Source organism: Salmo salar, chromosome 20 (assembly GCF_965601325.2).
Source record: "Salmo salar chromosome 20, fSalSal1, whole genome shotgun sequence".
Classification (NCBI taxonomy): Eukaryota; Metazoa; Chordata; class Actinopteri; order Salmoniformes; family Salmonidae; genus Salmo; species Salmo salar.
The window spans coordinates 5,272,424-5,300,198 of NC_138310.1; the positions used below are offsets into that span (position 1 = coordinate 5,272,424).

The following is a 27,775-nucleotide window of genomic DNA, read 5'->3' on the forward strand; positions in this document are numbered from 1 at the left end:
TCGAGTTCGGCGTAAAACAGGCATCTGATGATAGTGTTTGCAAATAGCAAAATGACCAAAATCCTCAAGTCCACCAGCATTTTTTTTTTAAATGTCTCCAGTAGATTTTCCATTCCTCCTGAATGCCCTAATGGCGCTACAGTATAATCAAAGTGAGGACAATTGACAATCTGCTGTATACTTAAAGCCTATTGTAACCTGAAAGTCACACCTTTCCTCACCCCGACCAAAACTCCACCCTTAACATTCAAAAACAAGCTCCTTATCTAAAAACATTACATTGGGACCAAAGAGAACAGACAAAATGGACATTGTTTCATCAAGCCAGCTTCTTTCTATGGTGCTACCCGTTCCAGGGTTAGGACTGTAACCACCAGGACTTGAAAATGAGCTAGAGCTGAAAGGATCAAAAATACTGAAGGTATTTTGGTTTCAGTGTATTTTATATATCAAATAAGGTATTTTGCCTATCAAATGCTTCTCAAAGAAGCCCTCTAGTGGACAAACTAGCACTAACTTGCATTAACAGAAAAAAATGGCTGAGAATTAGATAACATGCCACAGAATGCTGCAGCAGCTCACAAAGTGTGCTGCAGTATGACAACTTTTAAAGGAGGAACCACTGTATGCAGGCTACTTTGCCTGATGCGTTAAGCACTGCAATTAAAAATTAAGAAACACAAATGACTAAATTGGGTCCTCAGATCCTCAAAAAGGTTCTACAGCTGCACTATCGAGAGCATCCTGACGGCTTGCATCACTGCCTGGTATGGCAACTGCTCAGCCTTTGACCGCAAGGCACAACAGAGGGAAGTGCATACAGCCCAGTACATCACGGTAGCCAAGCTTCCTGCCATCCAGGACCTCTATACCAGGCGGTGTCAGAGGAAGGCCATAAAATTTGACTCCAGCCACAGACTGTTCCCTCTGCTACCACACAGCAAGCAGTACCGGAGCACCAAGTCTAGGTCCAAAAGGCTTCTTAACAGCTTCTACCCCCAAGACACAGGTCTCCTGAACAGCTAATCAAATGGCTACCCAGACTATTTGCATTGCCCCCCCCTCTCTCTTTTATACTGCTGCTACTCTGTTTATTATCTATGCATAGTCACTTTAACTCTACCTACATGTACATATTACCTCGACTAGCCGGTGCCCCCGCACATTGACTCTGTACCGGTACCCCCTGTATATAGCCTCGCTATTGTTATTTTACTGCTTTTTAAATTTGTTACTTTTATTTTTTACTTCTATTTTTTACTTAAACAGTTATTTTTCTTAAAACTGCATTTTTGGTTAAGGGCTTCTAAGTAAGCATTTCACAGTAAGGTCTATCCATACCTGTTGTATTCGGTGCATATGACAAATAACATGAAAGCCGAGTTAGCTAGCACACTTAAGGGTGGCAATATGGCTCTTCAATATGTCACAATGTAAAGCTTTGAATTTGAGGAGATCAGATATTCTTAAATCTCATAAAGAGAGACTGGAAATATGGTGCAGGTTCCTAAATAACAAAGGATTAACTTGACCTGAATTCAACGGTCAAAATGGAATGACAGATGGAAATTGAGGTCACTGACATACTCACCCAAATTTAGTAACGGACTCACTGTAAAAGTATTGGATGAGCTTGTTGCAAAACATGCCAATTCCCTTGGTTGTGTACAGTATGTAGTGGCATCCCACAACCCATTGCCCTCAGTCAAATCTCTGATTTCATTTGCTCCTAGGAACATTGGCACGAGAGATCGGCTCTTATTTGAACGAGGTGGTGAGATTTGTATTTGTTATGGATCCCCATCAGCTGCTGCCAAGGCAGCAGTTACTCTTCCTGGAGTTAATTAAGGCAGTAATGTCAGAGATGGCATCTGATGAGCATTATTTGAAAGAGATAGGCACAAGAATTCAACACCTGACTTGGGAAGATAAGTCTTTATTGAATAAAGCAAAATAAAAAGGGAAAGAATCTCAATCCCCTATTTGAAAATAAATAATTTGCTTTCTCTCCAAACAAAATGTGATTGTATAAATGTATTTGTATTAGGTATGCAGCTAGCTAAAAATAATCCTCTGGTAATTAATTCATACACACCCTCAAACACATTATAAATGCTTGGGAAAATGTTTTGGCACGAGGGGGGGGGTCTCAAGATCAGCTCCAACCTGCTTATCCTGTACTGCAGAAGGACAAACATGGTACTAAGTCATCTCACCGTTTCAACATTCCAATTTCCCTCATGGAACTCTCAGCCCATTTCGCAAGAAACTGTGCAAGATAGAGAAAAATAAGGTCATTAATCTAGTTAAATGTACTAGTATTTCACTGAACACAACTGTGAGTGAATCCAAAGATATCGCCCATTCCCCTCATTCAATATCTCTTTTTCTATTAGCCATTACAAGAACGTTGATTTGAAAAGCAAAAAAAAACAACAAAAAACAAACCAACTAAAAGGTAAATCTGTTGCAGATGGTGATATCAGCAGCACTCACAAAGGGGATAGCACTGGAGCTCAGAGAGGAAAGGGAAGGGGTTTCATCACTGCAGTGCACTCAGAGCAGAGAACAGGAGGTGGGAACACCTGATTCCTATCGAAATTGAACTAACCGTTGTGTGTTTGCCAAATACTAGCTGTAGGTATCTCAAACTGGTTGCCCCATCGTCTGGCTATATAAGGAGCCAAAGGATGAAGGTGCTTTTCGAAAGGATGACAATTGTGATAGCAACAGAATGAAGTACAATCACTAGTACAGCTCTTGGAAAAATATAATGTGTTAAGTCTCACACACACACACACACACACACACACACACACACACACACACACACACACACACACACACACACACACACACACACACACACACACACACGAATGGAGTGTTAACCAGAGAAATACAGGTAGAGAACGCCAGAAGAACTATCATTTAATGACCATAGTGAATTATTGTCATGTTTGTTTATGTGTCAATTAATCCCATAAAGGATGGGTTGCCAATTTGACATGAAAATAAAATGTCATTAATTCAGTAGTAGAAAATAAAATGAAGCTAAGGATCACTTATCACTGACTGTACAAAGGTTCTCTTTCCTGACCACTGACTGACTGGCTGGCTGTCTACTGCTGAGTGTGTGGTTTCGGGGCATGTGTCTGATGAAGGTGGGAGAGGGCATGCTCAAACAGAACCAAGAGGAGTGGATGAGCGAGGGTCTGGGTAGGGGAAAGATGGCAGTGGTTTAAAATGAACAGGACTGTTGTGGACTAGGCAGAGAGACCCCGGCCAGGACAGTAGAGTTGCTCTGAGCGACAAGTTCAGGTGGTATGTGGGCGTATGTGTGTGCGTGTATGGGACGGAGGAGGGGCTTCTGGGTTGCAGAGGGTGAAGGCTACCCCTTATCCTGGGAACGAGGAGGTGGGGGAGATGGTTACATCTGGTCCTTGAAGGCATCCAGATTGAAGGCAGTGTCCAGGAAATTCTTCAGCTCCACCAGGTGGGCCTTCTTGTTTCCTGTGGCTGGGGCTGCGGCAGGTGGGCGACCAGCATACCTGAACACACACGTGATGAAAGAGTTTAATAAGAGTTTAAACACAGAGAGAAGACAAGAACAGATGAAGGGTTTGTTTACCAGACTGGCTTGGTGCGTTCGATGGTGGTGCGCATGCGGGGCTTGACATAGTCATAGTAGCCCTGGTTCTTGTGCTCCTCCTGGCACCACACCAGGTCGGCATTGGGGTACTTCTTGGACTCAGCCTTCACTAGGTCGAAGGGGAACGGAGACAGCTGCATACAGAGAGACAAGGACCATGTCATGTCATGAGTAAGGGGAAGGTAGCTCGGATAGCCAAAGGGAGCACCAGTCGGTTTAGGTCACCATATACACAGAGAATACGTCAAACACTTTAGGTCAGGCAAAAGTTCAATTCTTTTCACCTTTCAACTGAGCATTTTTCTAGCCCATACCTTTATGTATGTAGGAGCCCTGAGATGTATGCCTGTATACGTGTTGAGTGTGTGTGTAGCTACCTGCTCCATGCGAGCAATGGCGACCATGTCTTCCATGCCGTGGGCCTTGCGTTCCTTAGTTAGCTCGTAGTACACCTTTCCTGTGCAGAAGACTATGCGTTTCACCCCGGCTGGATTCTGGGTCACGGGGCCACTGTCTGGGATCAGGCGCTGGAATTCTGTGCCTGGAACACAGCGTTGGGACACGGCAACACTCACTGACTGCCAGACATCCAAATGGCATATACACCAGCACTGTCCTTCACACACGCCCACACACCAACAAACATGCACGCAAACACACAAGCACTCTTACCTGGCAACATCTCGTCAAAGTTGGACCTTGCATCAGGGTGGCGCAGCAGGGATTTGGGGGTGAAAACAATGAGCTAGAAAAGAGGACAGATCAGAGGTCAATGAGCTCTAATAAGCAGCTTTAGGGTAAACCTGTTGTTGACGGGGACTCACAGGCTTCCTGAAGGGCGCCAGAATCTGCCGCCTCAGCACGTGGAAGAAGTTGCCAGGGTTGGAGCAGTTGACCACAATCCAGTTGCAGTCATGGAGCTGGCGAATGGCAAAGTCGTCTGTGATGCTCTGGTGGGGAGGAGGGTGAGAGGAAAGGGTAAAGGACCAGTCACTGTTTCATCCACATACAGTCTACACTTCCACTGATACTTTGTGTTCTCACATTACATACCATGCCACTGAAGCTTTGGGTGTGTTTAAATTTGAATTTGAAATTCTGTTTATGGGACTTTTATATTCTACCCCCTCAGTCTTTGTCTTCATGTCTGACGAAGGTCTATGTGACTAATGTATATTGAAAATTCCGGACTATAAGCCGCAACTTTTTTCCCACGCTTTGAACATCGCAGCTTAAACAATGACACGGCTAATATATGGATTTTTCCCGCTTTCAATTTTTTTTCCTTCCAAAAAAACACATTCTGTGACGTGCTCAGTTTTTTTGGCGGCATGAAGCTTTCATTAGACCAATGAAATTTCCGAACGGGTTAAGGTCAAACAACTTTTTTGTTTACTGTTTAGATTAAATCGAGCGCTCTCAAACTTCCCATCATTCTGATTACGGTAGTCATTTTGTCACCCTCATCATGGCAAAGACACGGAGAAATGCATATGCATATAGAAATGCATATGATGCAGCTTTCAAGTTGAAGGCGATTGATCTGGCTGTTGGAAAAGGAAATAGAGCTGCTGCATGGGAGCTTGGTCTTAATGAGTCGATGATAAGACATTGGAAACAGCAGCTTGAGGAAAAGACAACTAAAGCTTAGTGCAAATGTTTTATTTTTTGTTACAAGCAGTGTTTCATTAAAGCCTATTTATTTTTGTTACAAGCCGTGTTTCGTTAAAGCCTGTGTAAAGTTAATTTGTTTCAATGTACCGGTAGGCACCTGCGGCTTATAGACATGTGCGGCTTATTTATGTTCAAAATAATATATTTTTTTAAATTCAGTGGATGCGGCTTATATTCAGGTGCGCTTAATAGTCCGGAAATGACGGTACATTTGCGAGTACACACAGTGTGCGGGAGACACTTCGACCACCTGTTTCAGTTGCAAAATTGCCCTGAAGGGATACTGTATGATTCTGATTTACCCAGTCAGATTAACTTGTGGATACCACTTTTATATCTCTGCGTGCAGTATGAAGGAAGCTTCACGAGCCAATGGTAACTAGCGTTAACGCAATGACTGGAAGTCTACAGGTACGGTAGCACATTGCCAGAATCTTGCAGTATTATTTTAATAACATTACCCCAAAGAAAGCATAGAATCTGTTTGGAAGAAAATGTCTAGCTATGTCAGGCATGAACGAGTAAATGAAAGTGAGTGGTATTTTGGATACAAGAGGCAGTGCAGAATGATTAGGAGACAGGGATCGACCCACTGGGAGCACATCAGGATCATCGTTGCACATCTGGAGGAACCTCTCTGGACGAGCAGAGGAGTGTTCTGGGCCCTGTGGAGAGAAGAGGAGGTCAGAAGGGCTGGCACAGTCATTGTATAATCGTGTAACTAACTTAACAGCCTTCCCTGTAGCTCAGTTGGTAGAGCATGGTGTTTGCAACGCCAGGGTTGTGGGTTCGATTCCCACGGGGGGCCAGCACAGAAAAAAAAATTATGAAATGAAATGTATGCATTCACTACTGTAAGTCGCTCTGGATAAGAGCGTCTGCTAAATGACTAAAAATGTAAAAAAAAAAAAAAAAGTAGATATACTTTACCCAAAGCATGTAGAGTATTTGTATTTATTATGGATCCCCATTAGCTGCTGCCTTCCAGGGGTCAGGCAGAATTAAGGAAGTTATACAATTTTAAAAACATTACAATACATTCATTACAGAATTCACAACACACTGTGTGCCCTCAGGCCCATACACCACTATCACATATCTACAACACAAAATCCATGTGTACGTGTGTATAGTGCGCATGTTATCATGTGTGTATGCATGTGTTTGTGCCTATGTTACTTCACAGACCCCGCTGTTCTATAAGGTGTATTTTTATCTGCTTTTTAAATCTGATTCTACTGATTGCATCAATTACCGTATGTGGAATAGAGATCCATGTAGTCATGGCGTGTGCCTCCCATAGTCTGTTCTGGACTTGGGGACTGTGAAGAGACCTCTTGTGGCATATGAAGTACAATCACTAGTACAGGCATGGGTGTCCGAGCTGTGTGCTAGTGTTTTAAACAGACAGCTTGGTACCTTCAGCTTGTCAACACCTCTTACAAAAACAAGTAACGAGGAAGTCAATTTCGCTTCCACTTTGATTCATGAGCGATTGACATGCATGTCATTAATGTTAGCTCTCTTGTGTACTTTTAAGGGCCAGCCGTGCTGCTCTGTTCTGAGCCAACTGCGATTTTCTCAAGTCCCTCTTTGTGGCACCTCACCACACGACTGAACAGTAGTCCAGGTGTGACAAAACCAGGGCCTGTAGGACCTGCCTTGTTAACCTGTTAGGGCTAGGGGGCAGTATTTACACGGCCGGATAAAAAACGTACCCGATTTAATCTGGTTATTACTACTGCCCAGAAACTAGAATATGCATATAACTTTTGGCTTTGGATAGAAAACACCCTAAAGTTTCTAAAACTGTTTGAATGGTGTCTGTGAGTATAACAGAACTCATATGGCAGGCAAAAACCTGAGAAGATTCTGTACAGGAAGTGCCCTCTCTGACCATTCCTTGGGCTTCTTGACTCTCTTTATTGAAAATGTAGGATCTTTGCTGTAATGTGACACTTCCTACGGCTCCCATAGGCACTCAGAACCCGGGAAAAAGCTGAATGATGTCGAGGCAGCCCCTGGCTGAAAAACATTAGAGCCTTTGGTAAGTGGTCTATCAGAGGACAATGAGACTGAGGCGCGTGCACGAGGCGACCCCATGTTTTTATTTTCTCTCTCTTTGAACTAAAACACGGTTTCCCGGTCGGAATATTAACGCTTTTTTTACGAGAAAAATGGCATAAAAATTGATTTTAAACAGCGGTTGACATGCTTCGAAGTACGGTAATGGAATATTTAGAATTTTTTTGTCATGAAACGCGTCGGGCGCGTCACCCTTCTTTACCCTTTCGGATAGTGTCTTGAACGCACGAACAAAACATAGGATATTTGAACATAACTATGGATTATTTTGAACCAAACCAACATTTGTTATTGAAGTAGAAGTCCTGGGAGTGCATTCTGACGAAGAACAGCAAAGGTAATAACATTTTTCTTATAGTAAATCTGACTTTGGTGAGGGCTAAACTTGGTGGGTGTCAAAATAGCTAGCCTGTGATGGCCGGGCTATCTACTCAGAATATTGCAAAATGTGCTTTCACCGAAAAGCTATTTTAAAATCGGACATAGCGAGTGCATAAAGGAGTTCTGTATCTATAATTCTTAAAATAATTTATGTTTTTGTGAACGTTTATCGTGAGTAATTTAGTAAATTCACCGGAAGTTTGCGGGGGGTATGCTAGTTCTGAACGTCACATGCTAATGTCAAAAGCTGTTTTTTGATATAAATATTAACTTGATTGAACAAAACATGCATGTATTGTATAACATAATGTCCTAGGATTGTCATCTGATGAAGATCATCAAAGGTTAGTGCTGCATTTAGCTGTGGTTTGGGTTTATGTGACATTATATGCTAGCTTGAAAAATGGGTGTCTGATTATTTCTGGCTGGGTACTCTGCTGACATAATCTAATGTTTTGCTTTCGTTGTAAAGCCTTTTTGAAATCGGACAGTGTGGTTAGATTAACGAGAGTCTTGTCTTTAAAATGGTGTAAAATAGTCATATGTTTGAGAAATTGAAGTAATAGCATTTCTAAGGTATTTGAATATCGTGCCACGGGATTACACTGGCTGTTGCGTAGGTGGGACGATTTCGTCCCACCTAGCCCAGAGAGGTTAAGAATGCAGAGCAGCACTTTATTATGGACAGACTTCTCCCCATCTTAGCTACTGTTGTATCAATATGTTTTGATCATGACCGTATACAATCCAGAGTAACTCCAAGCAGTTTAGTCAACTTGCTCATTTTCTTTCGACATTTTAGTCATTTGGCAGACGCTCTTATCCAGAGCGACTTACAGTAGTGAATGCATACATTTCATTTCATTTCATTTCATGCATTTATTTATTTTTGTACTGGCCCCCCGTGGGAATCGAACCCACAACCCTGGCGTTGCAAACACCAATTTCCACATTATTCATTACGAGACGTAGTTGAGGTTTAGGGTTTAGTGAATGATTTGTCCCAAATACAATGCTTTAAGTTTTTGAAATATTTAGGACTAACTTATTCCTTGCTCCCCATTCTTAAACTGCAGCGCTTAATGGGCCTAAACAGCTACCCTGGGGAATTCCTGATTCTACCTGGATTATGTTTGAGACTTCCATTAAAAGAACACCCTCTGCGTTCACCCACTGATGTCTAACAAGACAGCCCCCACAATCATTTTAGCTCAGCCAATCATAAGTCATTTGTGTAAGTGCTGTGCTTGTTGAGTGTCCTTCTCTCTTTGCGTGCTGAAAGTCTGTTGTGAATTTGTTTACTGTGAAATAGCATTGTCTGGTCAAACACAATTTTTTCCAGAAGTTCGCTAAGGTTTGGTAACAGGCTGATTGGTTGACTATTTGAGCCAGTAAAGGGGGCTTTACTCTTCTTGGGTAGTGGAATAACTTTAGCTTCCCTCCAGGCCTGAGGGCACACACTTTCTAGTAGACTTAAATTGAAGATGTGGCAATTAGGAGTGGCAATATCGTCCGCTATTATCCTCAGTCATTTTCCATCCAGATTGTCAGACCCTGGTGGCTTGTCATTGTTGATAGACAACAATCATTTTCTCACCTCTTCCACACTGACTTTACAGAATTCAAAAGTACAATTATATAGAAAATGATATTAAAAAGCTTTGGAGCACCTTAAATGACGTTTTGGGGGAAAAAGCCAACTCGGTTCCATCATTCATTGAATCAGATGGCTCATTTATCACAAAACCCACTGGTATTTAATGACCTTTTCATTGGCAAGACAAACATGCCAGCAACAAACGCTGACACTACACATCCAAGTATATCTGATCAAATTATGATGTTTCAAAGTATAGTTTCTTTTGATTTAGCTTAGTCACATGATTTCTTAATTTGCTGTACGTTTGCCAATCGGTTGTACAACCAGACCGATTTGCCATTTCTTTAGCCTCATCTCTCTCAACCATACAATTTTTTAATTCCTCATCAATCCAAGGGGATTTAACAGTATTTACAGTAATTTTCTTAATGGGTGCGTACTTATTAGTAACTGGACTAAGCAAGCGTCTGGTTGCTCACACACCACAGACCAGCAAATATTCTTTAAATCAACATATGAATCACTACAAAACTTCTTGTATGACCTCTTACACTATATTAGGCCCAGCCTTTGGAACTTTGGTTTTCCTAGATATGGCTATTATATTGTGATCACTACATCCTATGGATTTGGATACTGCTTTAAAGCAAATATCTGCGGCATTAGTAAAAACGTGATCAATACATGATGATTTCATTTGTGTGCTGTTTGTAACTACCCTGGAAGGTTGACTGACAACCTGATCCAGGTTGCAGGCACTGGTTACAGTTTGAAGCCGTTTCTTGAGTGGGCAGCTTGATGAGAGCAAGTCAATATTTAAAAATCACCCAGAAAATATACTTCTCTGTTGATATCACATACATTATCAAACATTTCACACATATTATCCAGATACTGACTGTTAACACTTAAAGTCGATAGCAGCTTCCCACAAGAATGGGCTTTAGGTGAGGCAAATGAACCTGTAGCCATATTACTTCAACAGTATTTAATATTAGATCGTCTCTAAGCTTTACAGGAATGTGGTTCTTTATATAGACTGTAACACCGCCCCCCCGTTGGCATTTCTGTATTTTCGGTAAATGGTATAACCATGTATTGCTACCACTGTATCAAAGGTATTATCTAAGTGAGTTTCAGAGATAGAATATGAATGTCATCTGTTACAAGCAAGTTAACGACTTCATGGACCTTGTTTCTCAGGCTGCATATGTTAATATGGGCTATTTTTACCACTTTCTGGGTTGCTTGACTGTTTTTAATGCTTTACTGGGAAACTTATCAGAAGTAGACTTGACAGTACAGGGTGAGCTGCACAGAGAGGTCTTCCTACTAGGGCACACCGCCTCAGTGTTAACAGTAACTCTGGTTCATAGGCTCATGATTACTGCATCCAATAGCTGTAGGATTAACAGAGGCATTCAGGGCAACTGGGGGTACATAAATTAAGTTTCTTACATTGTGTCTGCCAACTAGGATAATGTACATTTGATTCAGAATTATGACGACTCATTTTCACAATGGTAGGGATTAACTGAGCTGGTTTTGGGTAATTGATAAGTCATTGTAAATGAATGATTGTGTAAATGTGTAGAAGGGTAAATGAATGATTATGAACAATTGTCACTCCATCTCCTCCCTCCAATTGGCGCTCTGGAGGACTCACCATTCCCTCCATGCCGTGGGGCAGCAGCAGGACGATGCCGTTCTGGCGGACCCACTTGGCCTGGCCGGGGCAGATGAACTGGTCGATGATGCACTGGGCTGTGTTGTGGAAGTCTCCGAACTGAGCCTCCCACAGCACCAGGGCATTGGGACTGGCCATGGCAAAGCCCAGCTCGAAACCTGACAACACAGACAGGGAGAAAGGGAAAGAGACTGCAACTGAGAGAGAGTAAGAGAAGTTCGTAACTCTGGACGATGCACACTTGCCGAGATGATAATCAAATGAGCAAGTCGTTGAGATCTCTCCTGGTGGGTGTATCATTCAAACAGAATGCATGACGGCAGTTGTTATAGCCAATGGCAAGAGCTGCCCTTTCCCAATTGGCTGTCGCGTCACTGAAATTTGAATTGTTGAATGTTGGCTGCTGCTGTGCATCTACGTTCATTGAAAATGACTGGTCGCTGAGTCGCCGATTATCTCACGAAGTGCGAGTCCCCAGTTAGTAGCGGAAGAGATAGTAGTAAGAGGTCATTTGAATGAGCATTCCTGTGTATTCCAGTTTCTCCAATTGTAGTTTCACAGTAAATGTGAGTGAGTGTGTGAGGGAGGATACTGTGTGTGTGTCAGTGTGTTGTCATGACTGTCCTATGAGGATTCAAATAGGTCAGATCAGGTTTGCAATGAATGACTTCAACCAGAACCTCTCTTACCCACAGAGGGGGGGAGGAAGAAACTGATGGGGGTTAAAACACACCCTGTTATATATCAAGGACAGAACATCCATCTCTCCCTCTCCAAATTCACCAAAGGAATGTGCCTTTGTTTCAGGAGTTTTTTTCCCCCCAAAACTAACACGTTCAAGGGCAACTATTGGAACAATGTTTCTAACATAGAACGTGGGGAATGGTCAGAGGCGATCTAAAGAGGTTTTCATTTTTTTTTATTTAACCTTTATTTAACTATGCAAGTCAGTTAAGAACAGTGGCTTAATTGCCTTGTTCAGGGGCAGAACGACATATTTTTACCTCGTCAGATCGGGGATTCGATCTAGCAACCTTTTGGTTACTGGCCCAACGCTCTAACCACTAGGCTACCTTCCACCCAAAAGAACAGTGAAGTCGTTTTGGTTGCTATTTTGTGATGGCTTTAAAAAAATTATAAAGAAAATACTGTAACTTAGAAAGTATACCCACTATACAAGTACAAAGTTTCCATCCTATGTGTTGTGCATGAAATATGAAAAGAATGTGTTTTTTGTTGAGGGATGTGATTCGAGAAACGATAAGAGAAAAGTGTTTCTATAACTGTGCACAGTAAGGAGTGAGGTCAGAGCGTGTCAGCCTGACGGAACCGTCTCCTAACAAACTGTATAAAAGGATGGGTTAAGAATTAACATATCAGACCAGAGAGCCCTAGAGCTGCAGGTCTGTGGTCTGAACTCAAACACAACGCGAGGTAGAGACGATAAACTCACCTCCCAGACAATCACTGGTACGGCTGACTAGCTGTCCTCAGTATCTAGAAAAGTGAATTTAAGTGGGACCATTCTATTACTCTGCTCAAACCATCTCATCACCCTACTGCGAACCATCGACACGGCTGGCTAGCCCATCTTCAAATAGGCATCTTCCACAGCGAATGGAAGGAGAATCAACTCTGTAGTTCTGTTCAGGACTACACGACAAGTCACCGGTTACTGGACAACTGCAGAGGAGAACAACAGTAGAAGACTTGTGCAACCATTTTGGGACAATCAGAGCCTTACAAGCGTGCCGCGAAAAGGCCCAACTCCCTTTCTAAGGCGGCTCGGTTCCGAGAGATACACGGCGAACCAAGGAATTGCACGTAAATACATTCACGTGCAAGCGGCCGGCGGTTCGTGTGCAAAGTATAAGAGTACTATAACAGAGTAGTTTCTAAATGTACCAGCGTTAAGTTACTCTGTCCCGCTCTCTCTCACGCCATCTCCATGTCTTTTGTAACAAGCAGCCATATTGTTATCAGTCTGCTAGGGACCTGTTTTTAACATATTAAGTGTATATGTTTATCATGTGTTACCATTTACTACCTAGTAAATAAATAATTAAACCAATTTGTCTAGTACTGAATCATAAGTAAGGCTCAGGTTTTTTGCAGATGCAAGGAGGTTACGACTGTTCAGAATGATATATTAGGTTATGATTAATAAGTTGACTGTTTATATAAACATTTACAGTTTAATTCGGGAGATGGTAACTCTTTAAAGAACCGCTCTCGTGGTACCCCAGATCCATCACGATTAATTTAAATCGGGTAACAATTAAACATAGTTAGCTGTTTAGATAAATAAGTCTTCAGATTAATGTTAAGTCACAACAGTGTGTGTGAGACAGATACAGAGACCAACAGAGAGAGAGAGAGAGAGAGAGAGAGACACAGACAGACAGACAGACACACACACACGAGAGAGACACACACACACCGAGACATACAGACACACACCGAGAGACAGAGAGACCGAGACACACACCGAGAGACAGAGAGACCGAGACACACACCGAGAGACAGAGAGACCGAGACACACACCGAGAGACAGAGAGACCGAGAGACAGAGAGACCGAGAGACAGAGACCGAGAGACAGAGACCGAGAGACAGAGACCGAGAGACAGAGACCGAGAGACAGAGAAACACCGAGAGACAGAGACCGACAGAGAAACACCGAGAGACACACCGACCGAGACACACCGACCGAGACACACCGAGAGACACACCGACCGAGACACACCGACCGAGACACACCGAGAGACACACCGACCGAGACACACCGAGAGACAGAGACACACCGAGAGACAGAGACACACCGAGAGACAGAGACACACCGAGAGACAGAGACACACCGAGAGACAGAGACACACCGAGAGACAGAGACACACCGAGAGACAGAGACACACCGAGAGACAGAGACACACCGAGAGACAGAGACACACCGAGAGACAGAGACACACCGAGAGACAGAGACACACCGAGAGACAGAGACACACCGAGAGACAGAGACACACCGAGAGACAGAGACACACCGAGAGACAGAGACACACCGAGAGACAGAGAGAGACCGAGAGACAGAGACACACCGAGAGACAGAGAGAGACCGAGACACACCGAGAGACACCGAGAGAAACCGAGACACACAGAGAGACACACAGAGAGACACACAGAGAGACACACAGAGAGACACACAGAGAGACACACAGAGAGACCACGAGGCGCACAGAGAGACCACGAGGCGCACAGAGAGACCACGAGGCACACAGAGAGACCACGAGGCGCACAGAGAGACCACGAGGCGCACAGAGAGACCACGAGGCGCACAGAGAGACCACGAGGCGCACAGAGAGACCACGAGGCGCACAGAGAGACCACGAGGCGCACAGAGAGACCACGAGGCGCACAGAGAGACCGAGGCGCACAGAGAGACCGAGGCGCACAGAGAGAGACAGAGACAGACAGAGACAGAGACTGACCCAGCACACCGTACTCCGACAGGGAGCTGTTGCAGACGGTGTATGGGGCCTGGTTGGGGGCCATGTGGTTCATGGGGATGCAGACCCTCTTGTCCACGTTCTGATCGTGCAGCACATGGTGACGATGACTGGCAAGGAGGGAAACACACCAACAAGGACAATGAGGGACAAGATTTGCAACCCAAACGGTACCCTATTCCCTTTATAGTGCACTTCTTTTGACCAGGCATTTGGTCTTCTTGCACTTCATATGGATTGCTCCGCACTTTCCTCTATCATCTATCTGAATTGGCTCTAGAACTTCTCATCTATTCATTTTATATTTCTGGCAGACAAATAATGCCCCTTTAAACACCTTAGTTAAAAAAAAAATCAAAAATAAAGCTTGATCCTTGGTTCTCTCAAGAACTTTCAGATCTCATTATGATGCGAAATCAGGCCTGGGCCAAGGACAGAAAAACTGTCTTGGTAGCTGACTGCCAGCGCTTCAGGCAATTGATAAATAGATGTACAGTCGAAGTTGGAAGTTTACATACACTTAGGTTGGAGTCATTAAAAATCATTTTTCAACCACTCCGCAAATTTCTTGTTAACAAACTATAGTTTTGGCAAGTCGGTTATGACATCTACTTTGTGCATGACAAGTCATTTTTCCAACAATTGTTTACAGACAGATTATTTCACAGATTATTTCACTGTATCACAATTCCAGTGGGTCAGAAGTTGACTGCCTATAAACAGCTTGGAAAATTGCAGAAAATGATGTCATGGCTTTAGAAGCTTCTGATAGTGTAATTGACATCATTTGAGTCAATTGGAGGTGTACCTGTGGATGTATTTCAAGACCTACCTTTCAATTCAGTGCCTCTCTGCTTGACATCATAGGAAAATGAAAAACAAATCAGCCAAGACCTCAGAAAAAAAAAATGGTAGACCTCCACAAGTGTGGTTCATCCTTGGGAGCAATTTCCAAACGCCTGAAGGTACCACGTTCATCTGTACAAACAATAGTACTCAAGTATAAACACCATGGAACCACGTAGCTGTCATACCGCTCAGGAAGGAGACGTGTTCTCTCCTAGAGATTGACCTACTTTGGTGCGAAAAGTGCAAATCAATCCCAGCGCAACAGCAAAGGACCTTGTGAAGATGCTTGAGGAAACAGGTTCAAAAGTATCTATATCCACAGTAAATTGAGTCCTATAGACACAACCTGAAAGGCCGCTCAGCAAGGAAGAAGCCACTGCTCCAAAACTGCCATTAAAGCCAGACCATGGTTTGCAACTGCACATGGGGACAAAGATCGTACTTTTTGGAGAAATGTCCTCTGGTCTGATGAAAAAAAAATAGAATTGTTTGGCCATAATGACCATCGTTATGTTTGGAGGAAAAAGGGGGATGCTTGCAAGCCGAACACCATTAGAAACTTGAAGCATGGGGTGGCAGCATCATATTGTGGGGGTGCTTTGCTGCAGGAGGGACTGGTGCACTTCACAAAATAGATGGCATCATGAGAAGGAAAATTGTGGATATATTGAAAATTATGTGGATATATTGAGGCAACATCTCAAGACATCAGTCAGGAAGTTAAAGCTTGGTCGCAAATGGGTCTTCCAAATGGACAATGACCCCAAGCATACATCCAAAGTTGTGGCAAAATGGCTTAAGGACAACAAAGTCAAAGTATTGGAGTGGCCACCACAAAGCCCTGACCTCAATCCCATAGAAAAGTTGTGGGCAGAACTGAAAAAGCATGTGCGAGCAAGGAGGCCTAGAAACCTGACTCAGTTACACCAGCTCTGTCAGGAGGAATGGGACAAAATTCACCCATTGTGGGAAGCTTGTGGAAGGCTACCTGAAACAAGTTAAACAATTTAAAAGGCAATGCTACCAAATACTAATTGAGTGTATGTAAACTTCTGACCCACTGGGAATGTGATGAAAGAAAAAGCAGAAAAATAATTCTCTACTATTATTCTGACATTTCACATTCTTAAAATAAAGTGGTGATCCTAACTGACCGAAGACAGGGAATTTTTACTAGGATTACATGTCAGGAATAGTGAAAAACAGAGTTTAAATGTATTTGGCTAAGGTGTATGTAGACTTCAACTGTATATCTGTTGGTCACAGATACTGTACCTTAAAAAAAAAAAGGCAGGGGCCTTGATCAGAAAACCAGCCAGTATCTGGTGTGACCACTATTTGCCTCGTGCAGCACGACACATCTCCTTCGCATAGAGTTGATCAGGCAGTTGATTGTGGCCTGTCGAATGTTACCCCACTCCTCAATGACTGTGCGAAGTTGCTGTATATTGGAAGGAACTAGAACACGCTGTCGTACACGTCAATCCATGATCATGCCATTAATCAGCTCCTTGATATGCCACGCTTGTCAGAATAATGAATTATCTTGGCAAAAGGAGAAATGCTCACTAACAGGAATTGTAAACAAATTTGTGCACAAAATTTGAGAGTAATACAATTTGTCATATGGAACCTTTCTGGGATCTTTTATTTCAGTTCATGAAATAAACACTATACATGTTGCGTTTATATTGTTTGTCAGTGTATATGTTATTCTACAAATCACAAAAACGTATCTGATGATTTATGCATATGTTATTTGGATGGAGCCCTCATTGATCCGAGTCCCCGCTTATAAATATCTGAGTATCTGGATTGACAAAAAGCCATCTCAAAAAGCATCTTGATGAGTTCAATAATAGGAATAGGTCATGCCTTTCATTAATCCCTATGATGTCCGGAGCCTGCTGGTTTTCTGTTCTACTTGACAATGAATTGCACGCACCTGGTGTCCAGGTCTAAATCAGTCCCTGATCAGAGTGGAACAATAAAAAAAAAGCAGTGTTGAGTTTGAGGGGTCTATATAAATACAGCTGCCACTGTATTAAAGCCATTGGACGCAGTTTGTCACAGCACAGTACGCTTTATTACATGTGATAGGTTCAGTACACATCACTGCATTCTGTATCAGAAAGCAGGCTGGCCGTCTTTCAAGTCTCATAGGTCAATGCATTGTACTCTTTTTGTTTATAAAGCCCTCCTGCAGAAGCTTCCGCCGTACCGTACTTCATTGCCAACTTAAAATGTACGATACCAGACCCGGTCTCAGGGATGGCTAACTCTGTAGATCCCTTAGATCTCCACGGAGTTAGGTAAATCTGCTTTCAGGTTTTCTGCACCTTACTTGTGGAATAATCTCCAAGGCTCTCTAAAGTTTGATGAATTGGTGCTTCTTGGGCAGATCAAAGAGCTGATTGGGGACATTTTTACTGAAGATTGAGTTTTCTATGATTGTGTTTTTCTTTTCATGTATGGGATGTCAATAATTTATGTGTATAGTGTATATTGATGTGTATATAGGCCTCATCTGTGAAAGAGACCTTGGTCTCAGCACAACACCCTGTACAAGGTACAAAAAAATTAAGTAGTGCACTATAAAAAGGCTCGTTTGACACAAGCCAAGATTACACACTCAAAAATGGAAACCATTGTTTTGTCTGAGATCGAGACTCTTTTCCCCCCCTTCTCTCCCTCTCCTCACCTGAAGGTGCCTCTCTCCACATCCTGGCCACTGAGGCGAACATGGATGCCCTCTTTGAGCAGTGAGCCAAAGGCCATATACTCCCCCAGGGCCCAGTCCACTGTGCGGTTTTTGATCATCTCCCCTCGGGCCTTCAAGATGCGGCTCAGACCTGTGGAGTAGCAGAAAACCAGACGTTCGTCACCAGGTAACGAGGCAGTCTTTTTGTAATCTGTTCTCACCTAACACCGCTCTAATCTTATGGTGTGTACATTTTACTGTATGCACAGAAAACAAAGGTGCCGTCAAATGTGCGTTTAAAGCCAGTCATTGAAAAGCCATGTGTTCACTCTTGGCCTCCCTACCTCAAGAAATACATGATATATTATTATGTCATATTTATGCTGCAGTCAAGAGGGTTTCCCACCACCATGGATGGTGAAGTCTTCGACTGGCACTGAAGAGGCCACCTGTCCGATGTGGATCAGCTCCTCCTCAGTCAGGCCGGTTGTCGGGCAGGTCAAGCTCTTGGGCTGGCCATCGAGGTTGAAAAAACCTGCACACAAACAGGCACATTATTCACAACCTACAACACACACTGCAGGGTCCGACAATGTGTGTTAGTTTGAGCAGACTGTTTGTCTGTTGTTGCGACTTAGATCTAATTTTATGACCAATTTATGCAGAAATCCAGATAATTCCAAAAGATTCACATACTTTTACTTGCTACTGTACCTGCTCTTTCACAGTATACCATTGGAGACTACACACAGAAAAGTCGTGTCATTTGTACATTTGGCATTATTATTTTACATTTACATTTTAGTCATTTAGCAGATGCTCTTATCCAGAGCAACTTTCAGTAGTGAATGCATACATTTCAATTCATTTCATACATTTTTTTTATTTTTCTCCGTACTGGCCCCCCGTGGGAATCGAACCCACAACCCTGGCGTTGCATGGCTTAAAAAAAAAAAGTAGGGGTGTGGATCAGAAAAGCAGTCAGTGTCTGGTGTGACCAACATTTGCCTCATGCAGCACGACACATCTCCTTCGCATGGAGTTGATCAGGCTGTTGATGTGGCCAGTGGAATGTTGTCCCACTCCTCTTCAATGGCTGTGCGAAGTTGCTGAATATTGGAGGGAACTGGAACACACTGTCGTACACGTCGATCCACAAACATGCTGTTTAAACAGCTTCTTCATATGCCACGCTGTTGTACGCGTCGACACAGAGCATCCCAAACATGCTCAATGGGTGACATGTCTGAGTATGCAGGCGATGGAAGAACTGGGACATTTTCAGCTTACAGGAACTGTGTACAGATCCTTGTGACATGGGGCTGTGCATTATCATGCTAAAACATGAGGTGATGGCGGCGGATTAACGACACGACACGACAATGGGCCTCATTATCTCGTCACGGTATCTCTGTGCACTCAAATTGCCGTCCATAAAATGCAATTGTTGTCGGTAGCTTATGCCTGCCCATACCATCACCATGGGGCACTCGTTGACACGCTGTATTTGTATTTATTATGGATCCCCATTACCTCCATTACTCCAGCAAAATTAAGGCAGTTCATACAATTTTAAAACATTACAATACATTCACAACACACTGTGTGCCCTCAGGCCCCTACTCCACCTCTACCACATATCTACAGTACTAAATCCATGTGTATGTATAGTGCGTATGTTATCGTGTGTGTGCGTTTGTGCCAATGTTTGTCTTGTTTCACAGTCCCCGCTGTTGCATAAGGTGTTAATTTTTCTGTTTTTTTTAAATCTAATTTTATTGCTTGCGTCAGTTACTTGATATGGAATAGAGTTCCATGTAGTCATGTCTCTATGTAGTACTGTGTGCCTCCCATAGTCTGTTCTGGACTTGGGGACTGTGAAGAGACCTCTTGTGGCATGTCTTGTAGGGTATGCATGGGTGTCCGAGCTGTGTGCCAGTAGTTTAGACAGCTCGGTGCATTCAACATGTCAATACCTCTCATAAATAAAAGTAGTGATGAAGTCAATCTCTCCTCCACTTTGAGCTAGGAGAGATTGACATGCATGTTATTAATATTAGCTCTCTGTGTACATCCAAGGGCCAGCCGTGCTGCCCTGTTCTGAGACTATTGCAATTAAGTCCTTTTTTGTGGCACCTGACCACACTACTGAACAGTAGTCAAGGTGCGACAAAACTAGGGCCTGTAGGACCTGCCTTGTTGATAGTGTTGTTAAGGCAGAGCATCGCTTTATTATAGACAAACCTCTCCCCATCTTAGCTACTATTGCATCAATATGTTTTGACCATGACAGTTTACAATCTAGGGTTACTCCAAGCAGTTTAGTCATCTCAACTTGCTCAATTTCCACATTATTAATTACAAGATTTAGGTGAGGTTTAGGGTTTAGTGAGTGTTTTGTTCCAAATACAATGCTTTTAGTTTTAGAAATATTCAGGGCTAACTTATTCCTTGCCACCCACTCAAACTGCAGCTCTTTGTTGAGTGTTGCAGTCATTTCAGTCGCTGTAGTAGCTGACGTGTATAGTGTTGAGTCACCCGCATACATATAAACTCTGGCTTTACGCAAAGTCATGTGGCATGTCATTAGTCAAAATTTTAAAAAGCAAGGGGTCTAAACAGCTACCCTGGGAAATTCCTGATTCTAACTGGATTATATTTGATAGGCTTCCATTAAAGAACACCCTGTGTTCTGTTAGACAAGTAACTCTTTATCCACATTATAGCAGGGGGTGTAAAGCCATAACACCAGTTTTTCCAGCAGCAGACTATGATCAATAATGTCAAAAGCTGCACTGAAGTCTAACAAGACAGCCCCCACAATTTCTGTATGCCTTCTGCCCGGTACAATTGAAACCAGTATTCATCCGGGAAGGACACACTTCTCCAGGGTGGCAGTGGCCATCGAGGGTGAGCATTTGCCCATTGATGTCAGTTACGACGCCGATCTGCAGTCAGGTCAAGACGACGAGCACGCAGATGAGCTTCCCCGAGACAGAAATTCTTCAGTTGTGCAAAGCCACAGTTTCATCAGCTGTCCAGGTGGCTGTCTCAGACAATCCCCGCAGGTAAAGAAGCCAAATGTGAAGATCCTGGGCTCCACAGGTTGGACGTAGTGAAAGAAATCTCTAAAATGACATGAGATGGCTTATGGTAGAGAAATGAACATTCAATTCTCTGGAAACTGCTCTGCTGGACATTCCTGCAGTCAGCATGACAATCCCCCCAACTTGATATATCTGTGCCATTGTGTTGTGTGACCAAACTGCACATTTTAGAGCGGCCTATTGTCCCCAGCACAAGGTGCACCTGTGCAATGATCATGCCGTTTAATCAGCTTCTTGATATTCCACATCGGATTATCTTGGCAAAGGAGAAATGTTCACTAACAGAGATGTAAACAAATGTGTATAGAAAATTTGAGAGAAAAGTTTTTTGTGCATATGGAAAATGTTGGTGATCTTTTATTTCAGCTCAGGAAACATGGGACCAACACTTTACATGTTGCGTTTATATTTTTGTTCAGTATAATTAAGACAATTCTAAAGAATAGAGTAATGACTTACAATTGATTGATATGATGTATTTAAGTGCATACACCTACCGGTGCCCAGCCCACCTAGAAATACAAGACACTACTAAACACAGTACCATTTCCTTGTACTCAAAGCAAAATAACAAATTATACACATACAATAATCATGGCAAGTATATCTACCATTTAGCCACAAACAGTACAACTCATTCTCCTCCAAGCATCTTGAACAAACTGAGCAATTTCAAACACACCCTGTCTGAAACAAAATTCAAGCCTCTGCTCGTCCCGTAACCAGAATACTTCAGGGTAATCGGCAACATTTTTGCAGAAAATTATCATACAGAGGGAAACAAAACAAATTGGATTTGTTTTCCCCAAGATCACCCAGTAGGCAAATGCTCTCTTCAGGTACTCTGTTAAATCTACCTGTCTATAGCCAGGGGGAGGGAGCCGGATCTGTTGTGCACAAACTAACCTTCGGCTTTTTGTTAGGTTTAGACGGACATATGGTTCAGGGGTGTAGTTCTCTTTGATGAGAGAGAGTATGTTCTAAGTTTAGGTTTAAACCAAATATCAGCTGCCCATTTTACATTGTGGATCAGAAAAAGCTTGTCCTTGATTTGATTAACACCACTTGGTAATTTGTTCCTGAATATATACTGCAAATCAGTTTCACAAAAAATATATAATTCTCTAGTCCACGGATAGTTATGAGTAAGGTCCCAGTCGAACACTTGTTTTGTGATTCTGTTTTCTGGCATATTTAACAGTCCGCTCCATAGACATACCATGTCATCTTTTGCCTAACCACACATGGTTTCCAACCCATATCTCCACAGATGGGTTTGGAGTCAGTTTGGGCACACAAAGAAAGCAGCGGATTGCTCTGTTTTACAATTAGTATGCACTTTGGATCCCATAACCCAGCAGCATAGTCCATCACTAGGCAAACACAGGATGTATAGAGCTGAAAATAAGCAAAGATCCTTACATATTTTTATTTTGTTTAACAATGACCCTAAGGCTCTACATGCAGAATCTGCTAGTGATCTAATGCCATCTTCAAAGGTTATGTCTTCATCCAGAGTGAAACCAAGGTATTTATAGAGCCTAGTGTAGAATAATGGGGTTGTACCCCCAAAAATGTGTATGCAATTTTCTGCATGCCCTTCTGTCTGAAATGAACATAATGGGTCTTCTCTTGATTTATCGAAAGTCTCCATTTACTACACCATAAATTAACCATATTCAACATATTCTGTAGGTGATCTTCGGTCTCGGCAAGGATAGCTATGTCACCAGCATACACCAAGATGACCAGGAATATATGCACAACTTTAACTCCAAGTTTAGCATGTTTGATTTGTAGGGCTAAATCAATAACACCCTACATTGTCGCACCAGCGCGACAACGTAACATTTAAAGTAACATTTAAAAAAATCTGTGTTTTTTTTGCATTGGATGCGTCTCAATCCAACACATTCTCTGATATCGCACTTCCGCATCTGCAGTGAAAGGTGGCAGAGCTAGAGCGGTGTTTGTCAGACCATGAGACATCCCAGAAAATCAGTCTTCTCACGTAAACATCTGTACCGTCCGGTTTGACCTACAAACTATTGTGACCAGTCTATGGAAAAGGGAGACTGCTCTACGACCCCCATAAGCATCAGGGGACTCGTCTGAAGTCGGTACAGTCAATATACCAACTTCTGTTTGTAGTGTTCAAGCTGTTTGGGCAACACACTGTGGAAAAGGGAGATTATCACGAATTTGGTGGCTTTCTCCGTTTTGCTCTACGACCCCCACAAGTGTCACAGAACATGTCTGAAGGTAACCAGTATCATTTTATTCATTCTTTAAATGATCAAAAGGTAGTTATGCCAAAAAAGGGGTTAAATGTGTAAAAAAAAAGAGCTCTCATATCTCCTAGATATATTCCAAACCCATCAAAACCTTGCTTCTTGTGATACATTTTTTTTGACTGTCTTTTTTGCCATTTATGAATGTGTTATTCAATGCTTTTGGGCTACAGTAGTTAAGGCCAGATATATTTCGATAAAAAAAATATATAAAGGGGTCCTAAAATTTAAAATCAAACAGCTAAATGATCCACAATTCCATGTCACCTTAGACCCCCCCAACGGCAAAGAGAACTAAGAATGAACGCCTTAGACTTAAGAATTAACATGTAGTACAAATAAAGTGGGCGAGAGTATGTCCTCCGTACTTTACACCTTAAGGGGTTGGAAACGAGCCTGATAAAGAGCTTTGATGGCGTCACAGAATCTTCCATCATATACCATTTCAATTAGTCTAAAAACGAGGTCTCTATTCACTCAATTGAAAGCCTTTTGAAAATCAATAAAAACAGGCTAAAATTGCAGCCTGAACCACTGTGGAGACCGTAATGTGGTTTATACACACTGGCTTTTCTAAAGCCATTCTGTTCACTATAGAGAGCCTATTTAGAATGTAGGAATACAATTGACAGTGTTAATTATCCCTCTACAGTTCAATGGGATTTTAGGGTCATTTGGGGACAGGCTTGATTATGGATTTGTACCATACAGCTGGAATAATGCCATTCTCAAAAAAAGCCTGAAAGAGTTCAAATAATATTTGTAACTATTTCGATGACTTCAAAACTTCATAAGACAAATCATCAATTCCTGTAGCTTTCTGGTTTTGCATGCTAAACCACTGTCTGACCTTCTCTAGGGTAAGTCTGGCATTCAGATACTAGTTAGGGGAGTATGACTCCCTATGCATTTCCTCCTCCAACTAAGTCATCTCAACAAGAACATATTTCTTTAAAAAAACAACATTTTTGGGCTGTTAAACACCTGAAAATAAGTGCTAAATCTATTTTCAAATTTTCCAATGCAATTTCCATGTTAATTTGATTAACCTTTTAAGGGCCCAACTTGTTGATCTCACTCTAAAACTGAGTTGTTGGTCTTTTGCTGCTCCAGTTGTAATGCCTAGTAAGTAGCCTTGTACGAGCCTGGGCTTGTGTGAGCCAGAACGGCTCATAGGGCAGGAGCCTATCTCCTGTTTCTGTAGCGTGAGGCAGCTTGACGTACAAGTACACCCCCTGGTCTATCGCAGGGCCTTAACCCTAATCCATCTCCTTAATGCTGAGTGCCAAGCGGAGACGCATCAGGACCCATTTTTATAGTTTTTGGAATGACTCGGCCAGGGATTGAACTCACAACCTTCCAATTGTAATGCCTAACCAAAAATCTACACATTATAGACCGTTATCTTTTATAAAATATATTTTGACACTTTAAATACATTTCTTAGCTCTTCCTACAGCTTTTGATTTCCTTTAAATTGTAGAATAATAGTTTAGACATCAAAACAATGAAATAACACATATGGAATCATGTAACCAAAAGTGTAAGCATATTTTAGATTTTAGATTCTTCAAAGTAGCCACCCTTTGCCTTGATGACAGCTTTGCACACTTGGCATTCTCTCAACCAGTTTCACCTGGAATGCTCTCCCAACAGTCTTGAAGGAGTTCCCACATATGCTGAGCACTTGTTGGCTGCTTTTCCTTCAATCTGCGGTCCAAGTCATTCCAAACCATCTTAATTGGGTTGTGGTCGGGTGATTGTGGAGGCCAGGTCATCTGATGCAGCACTCCATCACTCTCCTTGGTCAAATAGCCCATACACAGCATGGAGGTGTGTTGGGTCATTGTCCTGAAACAAATTATAGTCCCACTGAGCACAAACAAGATGGGATGGCGTATCGCTGCAGAATGTGCTGTAGTAGCCATGCTGGTTAAGTGTGCTTTGAATTCACAATAAATCACAGACAGTGTCACCAGCAAAGCACCAATCACTCCTCCTCCATGCTTCACGGTGGGAACCCCACATGCGGAGATCATCCATTCATCTACTGTCTCACACGGTTGGAACCAAAAACCCCAAATTTGGACTCAGACCAAAGGACAGATTTCCACCAGTCTAATGTCCATTGCTCGTGTTTCTTGGCCCAAGAAAGTCTCTTCTTATTGGTGTCCTCTGAACAGTTGATTCTGAGATGTGTCTGTTACTTTAACTCTGAAGCATTTATTTTGGCTGCAATTTTTGAGGCTGGTCATTCTAATGAACATATCCTCTGCAAGAGAGGTAATTCTGTGTCTTCCTTTCCAGTGGCGGTCCTCATGAGAGCCAGTTTCATCATAGCGCTTGGCGGTTTTTGCGACTGCACTTGAAGAAACATTCAAAGTTCTTGAAATTGTATGGATTGACTAACCTTCATGTCTTAAAGTCATGGACTGTCGTTTCTCCTTGCTTGTTTGTGCTTTTCTTGCCATAATATGGACTTTGTTCTTTTACCAAATAGGGCTATCTTCTGACAACCACCCCTACCTTGTCAACAACTGATTGGCTCAGACGCATTAAGGAAAGAAATTCCACAAATGAACATCTGTTAATTGAAATGCATTACAGGTGACTACCTCATGATGCAGGTTGAGAGAATGCCAAGAGTGCACAAAGCTGTCATCAAGGCAAAACGTGGCTACTTTGAAGAATCTCAAATAAAAAATAATTTGTTTAACAGTTTTGTTTACTACATGATTCGACAGTTTGTCTTTTCACTATTATTCTACAATGTAGAAAATAGTACAAAATCTAGAAAAACTTTTGACTGGTACTTTATTTAAACGCAACAAGTTAACTGTTGGTCCCATGTTTCATGAGCTGAAATAAAAGATCCCAGAAATTTCACACACATAAAAAGCTTACTTCTTAAATTTTGTGCACAGATTTGTTTACATCCCCATTAGTGAGCATTTCTCCTTTGCCAAGATAATACATCCACAAGACATGTGTGGCATATTAAGAAGCTAAATGTTAACGTCTTTACCATAAGCCGCCTCCAACGTTGTTTTAGAGAATTTGGCAGTACGTCAAACCAGCCTCAACCCCAGACCACGTGTAACCACGCCAGCCCAAGACTTCCACATCTGGATTCTTCACCTGCGGGATTGTCTGAGACCAGCCACCCGGACAGCTGATGAAACTGTAGGTTGACACAACCGAAGAATTTCTGCAAAAACAATCAGAACTTGTCTCAGGGAAGCTCATCTGCTTGCTCAGTGTCCTCACCAGGGTCTGGACCTGACTGCAGTTTGAAGTTGTAACTGACTTCAGTGGGCAAATGCTCAACTTCGATGGCAACTGGGGAAGTGTGCTCTTCACTAGAGGTCGACCGATTAATCGGAATGGACGATTAATTAGTGCCAATTTCAAGTTTTCATAACAATCGAAAATCGGTATTTTTGGACGCCGATTTGGCCGATTTTTTGGGGGAGGACCTTCATTTAACTAGGCAAGTTAGTTAAGAACACATTCTTATTTTCAATGACGGCCTAGGAACGGTGGGTTAACTGCCTTGTTCAGGGGCAGAACGACAGATTTTTACCTTGTCAGCTCGGGGATTTAATCTTGCAACCTTACGGTTAACTAATCCAACGCTCTAACCACCTGCTTTACATTGCACTCCACGAGATAACGCGAATGCAGTAAGAAGCTAAGGTAAGTTGCTAGCTAGCATTAAACTTAACTTATAAAACTTATCTTATAAAAAAAAATCAATCAATCATAATCACTAGTTAACTACACATGGTTGATGATATTACTAGTTTATCTAGCCTGTCCTGCATTGCATATAATCGCTTAGGTACACGTTGCTCCAACCATAACATCAATGCCTTTCTTAAAATCAATACACAAGTATATATTTTTAAACCTGCATACTTAGTTAATATTGTCTGCTAACATGGATTTCTTTTAACTAGGGAAAATGTGTCACTTCTCTTGCAAACAGAGTCAGGGTATATGCAGCAGTTTGGGCCGCTTGGCTCGTTGCGAACTGTGAAGACTATTTCTTCCTAACAAAAACAGCCGACTTCGCCAAACGGGGATGATTTAACAAAAGCGCATTTGCGAAAAAAGCACAACCGTTGCACGACTGTACCTAACCATAAACATCAATGCCTTTCTTAAAATCAATACACAGAAGTATATATTTTTAAACCTGCATATTTAGCTAAAAGAAATCCAGGTTAGCAGGCAAAATTAACCAGGTG

General features: G+C 42.3%; 1 protein-coding gene across 6 annotated transcripts in view; it reads right to left on the reverse strand.

Moving 5' to 3' along the window:
* Positions 1 to 1,920: 1,920 nt before the first annotated feature.
* LOC106580202 (2-oxoglutarate dehydrogenase complex component E1) overlaps positions 1,921 to 27,775 on the reverse strand; it is a 121,283-nt gene continuing 95,428 nt past the window's right edge. For all 6 annotated transcript variants that reach the window (XM_014161011.3, XM_014161009.3, XM_014161010.3 and 3 more), the window contains 10 exons: positions 18,534 to 18,662; positions 18,128 to 18,278; positions 14,560 to 14,687; positions 11,059 to 11,237; positions 5,920 to 5,991; positions 4,477 to 4,602; positions 4,325 to 4,397; positions 4,030 to 4,193; positions 3,632 to 3,786; positions 1,921 to 3,551 (listed from right to left, as the gene is read on the reverse strand). In XM_014161011.3, the coding sequence (XP_014016486.1) occupies positions 3,431 to 3,551; positions 3,632 to 3,786; positions 4,030 to 4,193; positions 4,325 to 4,397; positions 4,477 to 4,602; positions 5,920 to 5,991; positions 11,059 to 11,237; positions 14,560 to 14,687; positions 18,128 to 18,278; positions 18,534 to 18,662 (1,298 nt within the window). In that variant the 3' untranslated portion in view covers positions 1,921 to 3,430. The remainder of the gene's footprint in view (positions 3,552 to 3,631; positions 3,787 to 4,029; positions 4,194 to 4,324; positions 4,398 to 4,476; positions 4,603 to 5,919; positions 5,992 to 11,058; positions 11,238 to 14,559; positions 14,688 to 18,127; positions 18,279 to 18,533; positions 18,663 to 27,775) is intronic.